Source organism: Lodderomyces beijingensis (genome assembly GCF_963989305.1).
Source record: "Lodderomyces beijingensis strain CBS 14171 genome assembly, chromosome: 3".
NCBI lineage: Eukaryota > Fungi > Ascomycota > Pichiomycetes > Serinales > Debaryomycetaceae > Lodderomyces > Lodderomyces beijingensis.
The window spans coordinates 25,156-39,537 of NC_089972.1; the positions used below are offsets into that span (position 1 = coordinate 25,156).

A 14,382-nucleotide genomic window follows, 5' to 3' on the forward strand; every position below is an offset into this window, starting at 1 on the left:
GTCCAACCGTCCGTTCCCCTCAACTAGACTCATCAACCTCTGCGAATCCTCCCTGGTATCCTGCCTCAGGAGCACTTTGAAGCAGCACTACCCCGTATACTCTTTCCCCTGGCACCGCTCAAACTGCCCATCTCACTCTTGCTATTCTTTATACTTTCATTGTCTCCCAACTCAGTCTGATCATGGAAATTGAGGAAATACCTCCCGTTCAGCTGCAATTCACCCTGCACAAGATTCTGCACGAGGAATTTGCTCACGGCGTTTAATTTCTCTACTGCCTCTTGGATCTCGTGCGGGTCAGATAGTTGCGACTTGGCCATCATTTCCGACTTCACTTGCAGTTTCGCTGCTTGCTGCACCGGTATATCATTTTTGAAAACAAAATGTATCGACTTTAATGCGTTTTTATAAGCTGCTTTGGCTGACATTGTGATTGTTGTGAAAATAAAAAGAAGAAGATTGTATGTGTGGTGTGGGGAGCTTCACGAGTTTCACGAGTTTCTCATGTTTCGTGAATTTTTCACTCGCGCGCTGCTTTTACAACTGCAAATACTTACATAAAGAAAATCGTCAAGTTTACCGCAAAAGTTTCTCTATGTTGTCTAGTGTGACCCTCAAACTATATATCTAGCGTCTCAACCAAATAAAGAGGTAGCTTGGCATCAACCACATCCACCTTGGTGCTTGCCAAATTCGTCTGGTCGGTTATAGACAATATTCCATCCTCGGCATCGCCGCTGCTGCTGGTGCCGCTATTGCTACGGTGGCTCTTCCCATACTGGTTCTTTTTCAACTGCACCTGCTCCACCAATGTCAAGTTGTAGGCATTGACATCAAGATTCTGAAGCTTTGAGTCGACTATGCTGTTTAAATTCTCAATGTTCTCGTTGCTCCACGTGAACAACCCGTTCACGTTGATCAAAACTTCAACTAGTACCCAACAGCTATACGTTTTCGATGCCAAAAGCTTATTGATCAACTCTATCAAATCGACACTTTGATCCTGCGACTCAATAACCTTTTTGAATGTCACGTTGATCTCCTCAGTGGGAAATTCCGAAACAACTCGATTAATGAGGTCGGTCAAAACACTCAAATCGTTATCCTTGAGAATATGCTGGAGAAGATCCCACAATGGAATATTCAAACAGGTGTTGACTGCTTGTCTCATCAATGTCTTGTTTCCGATGGACGCCAACAAGGGAATAAGGTCCCTGGCGTATTCTTTGGGGAAAATCGGGTTGGTCAATAAATACATCAACGTGTACTCCGGTATGAAGCTCGTGTCTCGGAACTTCAACGGGTTCTTGGCGAATATCAACTCAAACAAGGACTCGATGAAGCTGATATCCACGATTCTGTCGTTTTCCACTTCAAACTCCTTGAATTGATAGACCTTGTCCCTCTTTGGCGACTTGGCTCCTTTCCTTTTAATGTCTTCCCACGACTTTTGGTTTTTCAAATAGGGGATCAAAATCGATTCCCAACTGGCGATGTCTCTTGACTTTTGCGATTCCCGCAAGCTCTCAAGAACCTCTTGGAGCTCCGTCTTTTTTGCGCCACCTGAATGGCCATTTGAAATAGTTCCGGTTGCATCATCATCATCATACAACTCTTTCATGTTATGCATGTTGTCCTCTTTCAGTTTGTTCAAGCCCTTGCCAAGACACTCGCTCAATTTGTTCAACCCCACGTTCAAGTCAATCACATTCAAGTACAAATTGTTATCCTTGTTCTTCAAATTCAAATAAAACGCCGACGTCGCGCAAGTGTTTTGCGATTGTCCCTTGACAGCTATCGCTTGACCAACATACACTTTGTCAGGCACATGGTCGGAAAAGCTTGAGATTGATACAAACTCTGCTAGTAGAGCCCGGAACTTGACATTTATCAAAAAAATCTTGTTCCCACTACCAAGGAGGACTCTATCGGGAGCAACAGCCCTCATCGACAAGGCGCTGTCAGATTCTAAAATTGTTTCAACCGACATTCGATGCACGCTCTGGAAATTGGTGATGGACAATGCTTCAATCTCAGAGCCCTGGCATCGAAAAAGTATTCCAGCCACGTATGTGAATATGCAGTTTTGACTTGCCTCCTCCCGCTGGACGCTTTTGAGTTCAAATACAGGCTTGTTCTGTTCCAACGAAGTTAATTTGTAGATGAACTTGTTTTCACTCTTGGACACGGTTAATAAAAGTTTCAGCTCCATGTCACTGATGAACGAGGTATACACCACCTCTTGCTTAACGTCACTGCTCGTCTTGTTTCCACTAAAAGTGAGGCCTCCTTTTTGTTCTTCTTTTTGCTGTTTTTGAAAATCGACAATCTCGGCGCCTCCGCTGCGATATGCCACTGCAATAGTGTTGGGACCTAAAAACTTCACCCCAGTGGCCCTGTCAGCTAGCTTCAAGTCGTACTCCTTGCTAGTATTTATCTCAAGATTTCCGTCCTTGGTGAGTCCCAAGTTTGTCTCCACGAGCAAAAGTTGAAAACTCCTTCGATCCGTCAAACCACATAGATAAAACTTCTTGTCGCCCCTAGCTATCACGTCCATGCAGTCTACAACCACCGATGGCTTCAACGAATACGACCATAGAAGCTTTGGACTCGGCCTTACCAAATACGATGAGATCATGGATTTCGAAACGGCAAAGTCTACCACCGACAAAGCGGTGCCCTCGGCGGTGTCAACCTGCGAAATCACCAATTTTTCCTCTATCTCAACGTCATTCACTCTCGGTAACGCAGTGATGGGGTACTGGTTGTATAGACTCGGCTCAGACATGGTGGCAGGACATATATTTGAAAGTGGACTCTTTGTTGGCTGCCAAAAATGCATCTCAGATAATTTTCTGCCCAAGCCCATCGTACAAGAATGTCGCAAATTTTCAAAAAAAAAACTCCAACACGACAAAGGCATCTTGAAATTTTGCGACACTGATCGCGATGCTCTCGATATAGCCATGGAAAGTAAATGAGATCAGTTATCTGATGAACCGCCTAAAGACGTGGACAGCTCAGCTGGTGCTTTGATCATCTTATTTGCTAGAGTTTGTTTTTAGTCTTCAGTCTACAAACGGCTACTCTTGGTTCGAAAAAAAAAAAAAAAAAAAAAAGATGCAACTCCCTGTATTAAGAAACCAGTAACTCTAATATAAATATATCTATCTATCTCTAATGTACATTGTTCATTCCCGACAAACTCATTCGCCAATGAAGTAAAATATTCTTAAGCAGATTCTTCCAAAAACACTGGATCAGCGTAAAAGTAATCGTCAACCACCACTTTAAACTCCTCAGTCTCCTTGTTGTAACCTTCAATGTGGAAACTGGTCAAGTCCTTAACGACAATGTTGGCACCAGCCTTCCTGACTTTTTCGGGGTCATAAGTCGAGCAGATGCCCACAACCATGGCACCGGCTTTTTCACCAGCTTCAATACCGGCTGGGGCGTCTTCAAACACAACCACCTTGGCGTGTTCCGAGCCGTAGCCCAAGTGCTCTCTAGCATTCTGGTAGCCTTGAGGGTGAGGCTTACCTTTGGTCACTTTTTCGGCTGTAATGAAAACGTCTGGTTTTTCAATTGTAAGCAACTTCAACCATTTGGTAGCCAAGGGCAAGGTACCGGATGTCACCACGGCCCACTTCTGCTTACCATCCTTGGTCTCTGACGAAAGCTCGTCAAAAGCCTTCACCAACTCAACCGAACCTGGGATAGCCTTAGCGTGCTGGCCAAACGAGTCTGGAATGGCACCTTCCCATTTAGTGACTTGTTCAGCTTCGGCATCTTCCGGCGACCATTTCTTGATGACATCGAAAGTACGGCAACCGTGAGATGTTCTAATGATTTCCTCTGGGTTCACGTGTGGTCTTGTCTTACCGAATTCTCTCCAGAATTCAGAAATGGCACCGGTGGAGTTGACCAAAGTACCATCGCAGTCAAACAAGGCTGCGTGACAGTAGAAAATAGCTGGCTGTTGTGGTTTAGTCATTTTTTTTGAATACTTTTGTTTGGCGCTTGAGTATAAAAAACTTTTGGGTATAGCACACTAGATGGAAGCCTTAACGAAAAGTTACCCCTAGTTCGTGAATAATTGCAGAGGAAAGATCGAGGTTTACAGGTGGGATTTCCCTTGCAATTTATACCTTTTTGCTTTGAATCTATTATTACATCGAGAACAAGATGCCCTTCGCTACAATTCCGTGGGAATATGGAATGTCAGGCAAACCACTAATGTGTAGAACTCGCGGGTGCCCGTTTTCCAATAGCAGAGGGAAAGGAACATGAAAAAAGAAAATCAGGGTGTGATGTAGAATGGGTTAAAAATGTATCAAAACCAAGCAATATTCAAGTTGAAGCAGAAGAAGGAGAAGACGACGACGACGACGACATCAACACCACCGTGCGCGTGTGTCTGTGTAAATGTCTGTATGTAAGCTGCATACAATGTAGCCTAGGAACCTTGGCTTTGCAAAAGCCAATGCTTATCTGAAGAGAACCGTTGGCAAGAAACAAGTCGGGCAAAATAGGCATTGTGCTATAGATGTGCTATTTTACCCCTAAAAAGCTCTGGTTTCCAATCAGATACATGTCGTCATCGCCAGGAACCTCATGCACGGAAGGGCCGCTGACAGGACTTTAGTTGAATCCAGTTGGAAAAATCCAGGATCGAAAAGATGTCACTTTCTCTAGACGCTGTTTAGTATGCCCGATTTATCACATTCATTCGTGAGGCATTTAACAATAAGAAAGAAAGGGAGAGCGCTTGGAGGGGGGCGGCATAACCCAACCTAAGCCATTGGGAAAATAGTCAAGGCCTAGAAAACAAAGTTCAGATGCTAGCCCCCTTTCTACTATATTATGAGCATTGGGAAAAAACAGTGGAATTATATCTGGTTGTCTCACTCTTTTCTTTTTCAGATTTCAAGATACATCTTGCGAGTTCTGGTTGATCCAACTGAAATCTTTTGCAAAGCGGCCTCACACCCCCTTGGCATGGATAGAAAAAAAAAAAAAAATTAAGGAAGACGGCGGTTCCACCATGTGCTATTCTCGCTGGATCGTTGCCAGCGCGTTCCAGACGTCCATTCCCAGCGCCCATTTCCAACGCCCGTTTCATTATACGGTCATAACCGGATAGTGCAGCGTTCATTGGGGGGGCATTGTTCATGTTTAAGACTGGCCGGGTTGAAGCAATACACAAAGCTCGTCTCACGTGCATGCATAAAGACAGTTGGTTGCAAATGACGTCATTTGGCCGTCTCGTAATTATTGAAGCTCGATTGTCAAAAACGTTCCCAAAGGTACGACACGAAGACAAAACTTTAGTCATCTACTACCACTTCCTCCAGAATCGAGAGGGTCTGTCTTTGATCTTGGCCAAGAAGTTCTCACAAGAGGACCCTGGTGTCGAAACAAACTCGAGTGTTGGATGTAGCAGTTTTTTTTTTCCCCATTTTTTCATTTTTTGTTGCAAATTGGGCGCAAAAAAACTAATCAATTGCAAGATGAATTGGCCGTTCTTTTCAGCTGCGCAATGTCTTGCCGGGTTACTCGTATTGTGAAACACCGTTTAGCTTCAGCACAAACGGGAAAGCTGCTCGACTATCTTGAGCCCGCAAATCCAAATGTGTCTTATCAGAAAACATAAACAATGTTGCAACGTCTCTACCTGTGTGGGTAATTTAAAGGGAATGGTTATCAACAAAAATACCCTGGTGTTTTTAGGCGGCTGCAAAAAGGAAAGGAACAAACCGGAGACCTGCATATAAGTCCCTATTGCCACTATTGCATATACTCTATAAATTTCTGGCCACATGTACACGACATTGACATTTGGAACAAATTTCAATCAACCCACAGAGAGAGGGCATACATACACACAGGTAGATACTTCTTAACCCCTATGCTACTTTGCCTCCGCCTCCTGCCCTCTCCCTTGGCCTACTCCTGCTGCTACTTTTTTCCTCCCCTACGAGGCTTTATCCAATAATAAGGACACATGTCAAGTCCCACGTTGATAGAACTCACGTCGGATGAAGAAGATGGCGAGATTGAAATCACCGGGTTCAACCAAAACGAAAATGACTCTTGTTCACGCCATCGAGTCACCAAGAAGCTAGCTGACATCCAGTGCCCCATCTGTTTTGACGACGTGACCGTGGCAACCACCACCAGCTGTGGCCACATCTTCTGTCTAGAGTGCATAGAGCAAAGCATAAGCAGTTCTCGTGGAAGAAACCGCGGGCACATGTTGAAGGGGCGAGGCTTGTGTCCCTTGTGCCGCAAGGAAGTTGGATTCAAGGAGACTACAGTCATGATGCTCAAAAAGGGCACCAAGGTCTTTGTTCCTCCTAAAACTTGAAAATAGAAACAAAAAACAAAATAAAGAAAAAAAAAAAAATTTACCAGTATAAGAGTCAGATCCCAGGCTGTTGTCCATCTATTTATTTTTGTTGGTCTGTATTAATACATTGTGGAGTTGTTGATGTGGTACTTGTAAAGCTTCAAGTATTTCCTTTTATCAATAATCTCCACGCCATCTTTTTCAGTCATGAGGTTTTGCACAACACATTCATAGATTCCAAACACCCATTCCTTGCATTTGAGATGGTCGTCGATATGGGACACGCCCACCAAGCGCTCAAACATGTCCCCCATCAACTCATTGACTTTATCGTGGTTCATGGTGGTGATGGCCTTTTCCCACATGGTTTTGGTTTTGCCAGTGACTCCTTCGTGCAACTTGTACGACAAGCAAAGCCGAGTAAACAAGATGTTGCTGTTTAAGAAATGCACATCGTCCATGCTGAATGCAAATTTCCGATTTCGCTGGTGATAACCAATCAAAAACTCTGCTGAGTACCGCTTCAAAATCGTGTCTCCCAACGCATCGAGCCCTTTCACCGACTGTCCTATGCTCTGGTATTCTGCACTGGCGTTCTTGTGATACCACACGGGATAGTGTAGCGAAATGCGAGTCAAGTCATAGGACCATTTTTGCTGAAATTTGGGTATCGATGGAAGTCGCTTCGGAAGCGGACTCATAAACGTATGCTTTGCCGTCTGTCCAAAGAGATTCATGTTCAACGTTTGTGTGGATGTCTCTAGAAACTCAAATAAAGCATTTGCCTCCTTGCCATGTAAAATGTTCAACTCCGTCTCTGAGCGAAAATCGACCCCGGGCTCTAGATATTGAAATAGCACCTGCTCGTGGTCCTTCTTTTCCAAATAAAGCATGGCCAAAAATTGGTTGATAGGAAAGGCACCCACATAATAGGAAACATTCTTCTTTCCATCGTCTGTTTCTTTTTCGCCGCCATTGCATTTTTTCAATCGTAGTTTGCTACATTTGAGGCGAAACTTGTGCGCGATTTCATCCATGTTCTGGTTGCCGAAAAAACACCACTTGATCAAATGCTCATAAACAAGCAGACTTCCAATACTGTTCAACACTTCACACGCGGTTCTGTTAGTGAAATTCCGTGTCGCTGCAGACTCTAATTTGAGCAAATGCGTCACTAGCGACTTGGACTCTCGACATATCAAACCAACGTGGATTTCGCTTGAATCCGAATTGAGCTCGTACCCGCTCCCGCCAGCAGCGACAATTTCATCATAGTTTACGAACCGGGAACCTTTGTAATCGTCTTCAACTTCCGTGTGCAACTTTTTCACATTGGCTCTTGCCTGAATACTCAAGTCGCGGTATATGATTTCTATGGGAGTTCCGTCGACATCGACTGTTTTATGGTTTGCAAAGAAGAGAGGTAGACCACCGAGCACGTCCACGATCCCCGTGACTGGCTTGAACTTGTCTTTCTTCTTGTTACCTCCTGACTTTCTTCCGCAGATTTTTTTTTCCTCCAGCTGTTTTGATTCAGAGAGGTTCTTTTTAACCGGCAAAGGGCCAGTTTTTAGTTTCGTCTTCGACTTTCGCCTTTTTGTTTTCACTTTTTCCACTTTTTTTTTGGCAGATCCTGCCAGTAGATGAGAATCAGTCAAGGTTTTCTCGTCCGCTGTCGTAGCTTCAGTTGTCGTAGGTTTCGCCAGTTCCAATTCCTTATTGCTAACCTGTGGCCCATGATCACCACTATTCTGCTTCAAGTTGGAGACACTCGCGACAGCAAGCTGCACCTTCTTCTTTGTTTGCTTTTTCGAAACATTTGGACTCACTTTGACCGTCACAGGCAAAGTAGGCTGAGAAAGTTTGACAGGAAGTTTTGGAATTGGTCGTATAGCATGACTTTTGGCTGCATGGCTCAACAACTGCCAAAATATTCGCATCCTCCTGTTCTTCAAGAACCCCAGAAAGGCGTATATCTCACTTTCAACTCAATTGCTTTTTTATGATATTCACAGAAACGTATTGCATCCGTCCATCCTTCTTGATGTGAAACACATGTATTCCATAACGTCAAAATTTTTCAAGATTTTAGTCGCGGGTGAGTAAAACGAGAAAAGACGGGCACCCCACGGCATTGTGTGCTAACAACATGAAACATGCAACCGATTTTTTTTTTTTTTGCAGCTTCACTCGTGTCAGTCCCATGGACCAGGACCCTCGAGGTGAATAAATGAATAAACCGCGTGTCTTCATACATTAAACAACTATATAAAATCTCTGTAAGGTCGTTGCAATTATTCAAGGCTCAAGGCTTCTTTATAGTACTAATCTCAAATGCACAGCTTCTCTCTTGAAAGTGTGCCACAGCACGATAAGGAATCCAAATCTTTTTTGTCAAGAATCTTTGCAAAATATCCTCTCATACTTCCTAGTTCCAAAGGCGGAGCTACTTTTCCCGTCTTACTGCTAGGCATGTTGGTTTCAAATTGATACTTGTTCTTGGACATATACACGCGAAACTTTGGCGTGGTCCAACTCACCTAAAGAACAGTTCTTAAACAACGCCGGGGCCTCTCTCTAGAACCATTACTTTAGCTAGAGATGATAAAAGAGACATTGCGTGAAGATGGCAAGTCCTGCTCGGACTTCACGCCATACCCAGGAATTAGTATGTCGGGAACCACCCACATCCACACCCGATTTTGCAGCCATTGAGCTACCAGTTGCGATCATCGTGAGCCCACGCAACAAAATTATCCACACTAAGGCCATGGCCGTCTCTCGATGTGCATTGAAAAAATATACCCTCCCCCTCTATATATACTCACTTACAAATACAAGCCCTCCAAGTTCTCCTCAACCTTGTTTTTCAAGACTCGTTCTTTAGCCGACTTGAAATCATCAGCTTTGACCTGCATACGTCTTTCACGCAACGCCAACAAGCCAGCTTCGGTACAGATGGCTTTGATATCGGCACCTGACAAGTCGTCTTTACCAGTGACAATCTCATCCAAGTTGACATCGCCTGCCAAACTCATTTTGGATGTGTGGATAGATAAAATCTTTTTTTTCGTGTTTGCGTCCGGATTTTCAAACAAAATCTTCCTGTCGATTCTTCCAGGTCTGATCAAGGCGGGGTCAAGACTCTCAATCTTGTTGGTGGCCATAATGACCTTGATGTCGCCCCTGTCATCGAACCCATCTAGCTGGTTCAACAACTCCAACATGGTTCTTTGGATCTCCCTTTCGCCTCCGGAGGTGGACTCGTATCTTTTCGTACCAATGGCATCGATTTCATCTATAAACACAATGGAGGGCGCGTGCTCGGCTGCAATCTGGAAAATCTGACGACACAACCGGGGCCCATCCCCGAGGTATTTCTGGATCAACTCCGACCCCACGATTCTCAAAAACGTGGCCGACGTCAGGTTCGCCACCGCCTTGGCAAGTAGCGTCTTGCCTGTTCCTGGAGCACCGTATAATATCACACCTTTTGGTGGCTTGATGCCCATTTCTTCATACAATTCTGGATGCGTCAAGGGCAACTCTACCGATTCCTTGATCTCCTGGATTTGCGACTCCAACCCTCCGATATCGGCATAGGACTCTGTGGGAGACTTGTCCAATTTCATCACCGAAACCATTGGGTCGGCATCGTCCTGGAGAACACCAACAACTGCAACCGTTTTGTGATGTAGCAACACCGAGCAGCCGGGCTCCAATAAACCCTTGTCAACAAATGACATGATGGGAACGTAGTACTCCGAGCTTGCAGTGCTCGAGACTATCGCATGGTCATCGTCAATAATCTCTTCCAAAGTCCCAATTGCCATGGGGTAGCCTCGCAACTCGTCAATCTTTTCTCTCTCCTCTGCCTGCCTTGCTTCCGTGGGTTGGAACGCCTCTTGGTTGAAAACCAACTCTTCTTCTAGCAAGAGATGGTCCTTGATTCTTTCCAACTTTAGCAACTTCAACTTGCACCTAGTGTTTGGATACACGCTGGGCAACTTAACGGCTGTGTCGGGGCCTTTTCTTCTCTTTTTGCCAAACTTGGACTCCACGGGAGGCTCATACTTTGGCTTTTCTTTTTTCTTGTCGTCTTTCTTTTTGTTGAGGTTGTTGCCCCCTGGCATCCCTGAAGGTCCTTGTCCCATGATTCCGCGGCGCTTCTGGCTGTCTTTGCTGCTTTTTGCTGTAAAATATATGGATGGATGAGGTAGGAAAGTGGCGGTAGTAGTAGTAGTAGTCGGTATACATATTTTTTTGGTACTTTCAACATTGTCGCCACCACCAGACTGAGTTCACCGCGCTACCGCGTTTGGATTTCAGACCATGCTCCATCCACTTTCAACCTCTTTGCTCTACAAGAGAAGGGTGGAAAAGGTGCCAGGTTTCAAGAACCCGTAAGCAAACTCCAAGTTGCTTTGCATCGATAAACCTCCCATCATCTCTTCACAGCTCAATACACTGTAAACTGAAAGGGAAGTACCGAGTTTTGCTTGTCTTTTTGATTTTTTTTCGTCTCTTTTTCATACATCTATATACTGCGCGTCCGATACAGAGGGACACCCACCTTACCATAGAGGTTCACCCCTCCCACAACTCCACAATTCTTGCATTCCACTCCATATTTCGACTCCACGTTTTGGGTTTTCCACGAGCAAAAGCTCACATTTTTGAATGCCGTTTATAACCGCTTATTTTTGCATATTTTTACTTCTTTGATACGTGATGGGCGAAGCGACTGGCTTTGGAAACAAGGAGATCACCCGAAGGAAAAAGCTAGGACGGGATGATCAGTCCTTGCCTCGCGACAACTTGTTTGCCTCGAGCGGCGAAACGGGGAAGCCTGCCAGCCTGAACCACCTCCACCGCAACCATTCCGTCATCTTGGATCTGATACTGAACTCGAGCAAACGTCGCGAGGAATTGAATTTTTACAACAGCTCCAAGGAAAAGCGACTGTCCATAGAGCACATTCCAGGAAAACCAGCTACTTTTCGAAATGGAGACGGTGGAAGGTCTCTTGCCTCGGAAAGTGTGAGAGCAAGCGGGGCAGGCACCAATGGTGTTACTAGAACCGGTAAAGGCGGTAAGGAGGACGTGGTCAAAGACTGCGATGACGCAATTATCAATTTGGAGCACGAAGGATTGCTAGATCCGCCGAAAGTACAGCAGCTTCTAGACTCCTACGGCCGCACGGGTCAACATATAACTAAACGCAAGTTTAGTTTTGACTTGCATCTAATGATATCCTCGAGCGGGAAGTTTCTATCCGTATTTGAGAACGGGCGGCCCGTCGACGGGTTCGTAATCGACATTGAGTCGCAACTCAAGATGCTATCCTTTCAAGATCGAGCGTATCAAATACACTTTTTGGATAATTCTGCATTTATGACGGCCACGCGTGGCCTGGGCGACGACCTAATCAAGAAGTACTTTGTTGAGCATCCCAATCCAAAAGTGAAGACGGATGTGGAAGCAAAAGTTGACGTGGACGTGGACGTGGACATGGACGTGGACGTGGACATGGACGTGGACGTGGACGCAGATGCAGACGTGGACGTGGACGCAGATGCAGACGTGGACGCAGATGCAGACGTGGACGCAGCTGCAGATGCTGTCAAGGACACTGCAAAGGAACCAGACTCCTCCCTTTCAAATCGCTTGCTGCTGCCTTCAGAAAAAAATCGAGATCCTCTCAGCTTCTTTATACCCAGGCGAGCCACGAGGAGCACCACGCATCCATTCAGAGACATCTTTCACGAAACTAGCATTGCAGAGGGAGATCTCCCTCTGCTCAGCAACAAATCAAAGATGCTGAAACTCGTTGATGAGGGTTATGGAAGGAGAAGGTCATCCCGCAGATTTCATGACATTGAATACGTTGATGACGGCGTGGATGATGAGTTTGCAGCCTTTTTTGAGGACATCAAGCACTCGGGTTCTGAGAAAGTCCCCTCCTTAGTGCCGGATCTCCATTACAAGTTTTACGACGGGGTACAAATGACATTGTCCAATAAAGACTTTGTCAGCCTATTCCGCAACAACTGGGTTAATGATCGAGTGATTGATTTCGGTATAAAATACCTGATTCAAGAGGCCGTAAAGCAGAAACTAGTACCAGCCGAAGAGATTTGCTGTTTAAGTGCATTTTTTTTCACAAAGCTTGTGTCTCGAACCTCGACTCTGGGAGAAACGGACTATTACGGCAACATCAAACGATGGCTTCAAAAGATTGATTTGATGAGTTTTCGCTATGTTGTCATGCCGATCAACCAGAATCTGCATTGGTTTTGTTGCATTGTGAGAAATCTACCGGACTTGTTGAAAAAAGAGCTCGATAAGCAAACCAGCCCTCCAAATGATGACGAGCAGCTGGCGCAACACAGATCCTTCGCTGAAATCTTTGTGTTTGACTCGTTGAGCGCGCGCAGAGACGACGTGAAAGTCCCTTTGAAACTGTTTATCATCGGATACTGCAAGGACAAGTATGATCTTGACATCAAAAGGGAGCAAATACGGGTTCATTCGGCTCGAGTCCCGAAACAGAACAACTTTAATGATTGCGGCGTTCATGTTTTGTACAATGTGAGAAAATGGTTGCAAAAGATTACCGATTGCGAATCCCAATGGAGGAGTTTTAAGCTGCATATGAGTAAGCATTTATTCCCCGCGCAGGAAAGAAACAGAGAGCGCATATTTTGGATCCAGACTATTCTAGATTTGCACCTGCTGCTGGAGCACAGACAGGAAGCTCCGTCGGAAGAGGACCACGACGACGTCGTTGAGATTGTGCATGAAAGTTTTGGCCCAGAAGAAGGTGCGAAATGGGAGGCCAAAGCCAAAGCACAGGAGACACTGGATCTCACACAACCGGAGGAGGAGGAAGCAACCGTGCAGACCAAGGAAGTTTCCCAATCGCCTAAATCTGAAGATATCCATGAAGAGGGAGAAATTATCTTTGCTGAGCAGTCACTTGCTAATGGCAATCACTTGAAAGAAGAAAAATCTGTAGCGAGCACCAAAGCATCGAGATCGCTCCTGCCCGTGTCGGAGAGTCCCAGCTTTTCCGCGCATAATGATCCACACATTCTTCGTGTCGCCAGTCCCCTAAATGAGCCCATTGTCATTCTTGCTTCACCTACTTCGTCTTTGGACGAGCCAGATGTCACTCCAGATGCTGCTCTCGCTTCTGAATCGCCATCGGACGAGCCAGACGCCACACCTGCACCTGTACCTGCACCTGCACCTGCTCCCGTGTCACCAGTGGTTAACCTTGTACTCGAGCCCGACAACCTGCCCACACCTGTATTCACTAACAAGCACTTGAACAAGAAGTTTGGCAACAAACTCATTTCAAAAAAATTGGTGGACCAAATCAACAAATTGGTCGATAAGAAAGAATTTGTCCCGCATCCCAAGATGCTCCAAATGATCACGGCTTGGATTGAAAAAAGTATCAAAGACAATCCCCAAAATAGTCCCCAAAAGAGTCCCCCAAGCGTCAAGGCGGAAAGTTTACCATCCAATGGCTCGAGCAGTGAGACACCATCCGCAGGCGAGGTGAATAGTAAAATATTAGTCGAAAATGTTGGCAACAGAAGCAGTCGCTCCAGCGATTCTCTAAGCAGCTTACAGCATGGGCAGTTGAAAGACAAAGTAGCACACTCTGCAGTTCAGATGAAAACTGAGGGCGACGTGAAACCGCACATCGATGGAAAAAATCAAAGTAATGCAGACAACCAAAGTGGAAAAGTCGAAAAGAAGACTTTAATTGACCAGCCAGAGTCGACTAGAGAAACCGCTGCAAGACCTGTTCAACTTGACAAGCTCGCCGATGAGTTGGTGTCCGAGATTTCAAATGGTTTAGAGAAAAAACCGGCAAGTTCCAAATCGAAACTAGAACATGAGCCAAGAGTGTCTGCAAGAAAAGTATCGTTATCAAACTCGATCCAAATTTCTGGCGAGCTTGAGGAACCTACACGGCGGTCCCTGAAAAAGCGTAGATGTCTATAGGTAGAGAATGTATG

At 45.3% G+C, this 14,382-nt stretch overlaps 7 protein-coding genes across 7 annotated transcripts; 2 read left to right on the forward strand and 5 right to left on the reverse strand. All coding sequences in view use genetic code 12, as the record gives it.

Annotated features, from left to right (window-relative positions):
• Positions 1 to 65: 65 nt before the first annotated feature.
• On the reverse strand, positions 66 to 428 carry LODBEIA_P21320 (uncharacterized protein; the record flags this gene model as incomplete). The annotated part of the gene is made up of 1 exon (XM_066972098.1): positions 66 to 428. The coding sequence occupies one exon, from the start codon at positions 426 to 428 to the stop codon at positions 66 to 68; it is 363 nt and encodes a 120-aa protein (XP_066829070.1).
• A 191-nt stretch (positions 429 to 619) lies between these two features.
• Positions 620 to 2,842, reverse strand: LODBEIA_P21330 (uncharacterized protein; the record flags this gene model as incomplete). The annotated part of the gene is made up of 1 exon (XM_066972099.1): positions 620 to 2,842. One exon carries the CDS (start codon positions 2,840 to 2,842, stop codon positions 620 to 622), a length of 2,223 nt encoding a protein of 740 aa, XP_066829071.1.
• Positions 2,843 to 3,232: 390 nt separating this feature from the next.
• Positions 3,233 to 3,994, reverse strand: LODBEIA_P21340 (uncharacterized protein; the record flags this gene model as incomplete). The annotated part of the gene is made up of 1 exon (XM_066972100.1): positions 3,233 to 3,994. One exon carries the CDS (start codon positions 3,992 to 3,994, stop codon positions 3,233 to 3,235), a length of 762 nt encoding a protein of 253 aa, XP_066829072.1.
• Positions 3,995 to 6,004: 2,010 nt separating this feature from the next.
• On the forward strand, positions 6,005 to 6,367 carry LODBEIA_P21350 (uncharacterized protein; the record flags this gene model as incomplete). Its single annotated transcript, XM_066972101.1, has 1 exon — positions 6,005 to 6,367. One exon carries the CDS (start codon positions 6,005 to 6,007, stop codon positions 6,365 to 6,367), a length of 363 nt encoding a protein of 120 aa, XP_066829073.1.
• Positions 6,368 to 6,468: 101 nt separating this feature from the next.
• LODBEIA_P21360 (uncharacterized protein) lies at positions 6,469 to 8,289 on the reverse strand (the record flags this gene model as incomplete). Its single annotated transcript, XM_066972102.1, has 1 exon — positions 6,469 to 8,289. One exon carries the CDS (start codon positions 8,287 to 8,289, stop codon positions 6,469 to 6,471), a length of 1,821 nt encoding a protein of 606 aa, XP_066829074.1.
• An 888-nt stretch (positions 8,290 to 9,177) lies between these two features.
• Positions 9,178 to 10,503, reverse strand: LODBEIA_P21370 (uncharacterized protein; the record flags this gene model as incomplete). The annotated part of the gene is made up of 1 exon (XM_066972103.1): positions 9,178 to 10,503. The coding sequence occupies one exon, from the start codon at positions 10,501 to 10,503 to the stop codon at positions 9,178 to 9,180; it is 1,326 nt and encodes a 441-aa protein (XP_066829075.1).
• A 577-nt stretch (positions 10,504 to 11,080) lies between these two features.
• Positions 11,081 to 14,368, forward strand: LODBEIA_P21380 (uncharacterized protein; the record flags this gene model as incomplete). The annotated part of the gene is made up of 1 exon (XM_066972104.1): positions 11,081 to 14,368. The coding sequence occupies one exon, from the start codon at positions 11,081 to 11,083 to the stop codon at positions 14,366 to 14,368; it is 3,288 nt and encodes a 1,095-aa protein (XP_066829076.1).
• Positions 14,369 to 14,382: the final 14 nt, after the last annotated feature.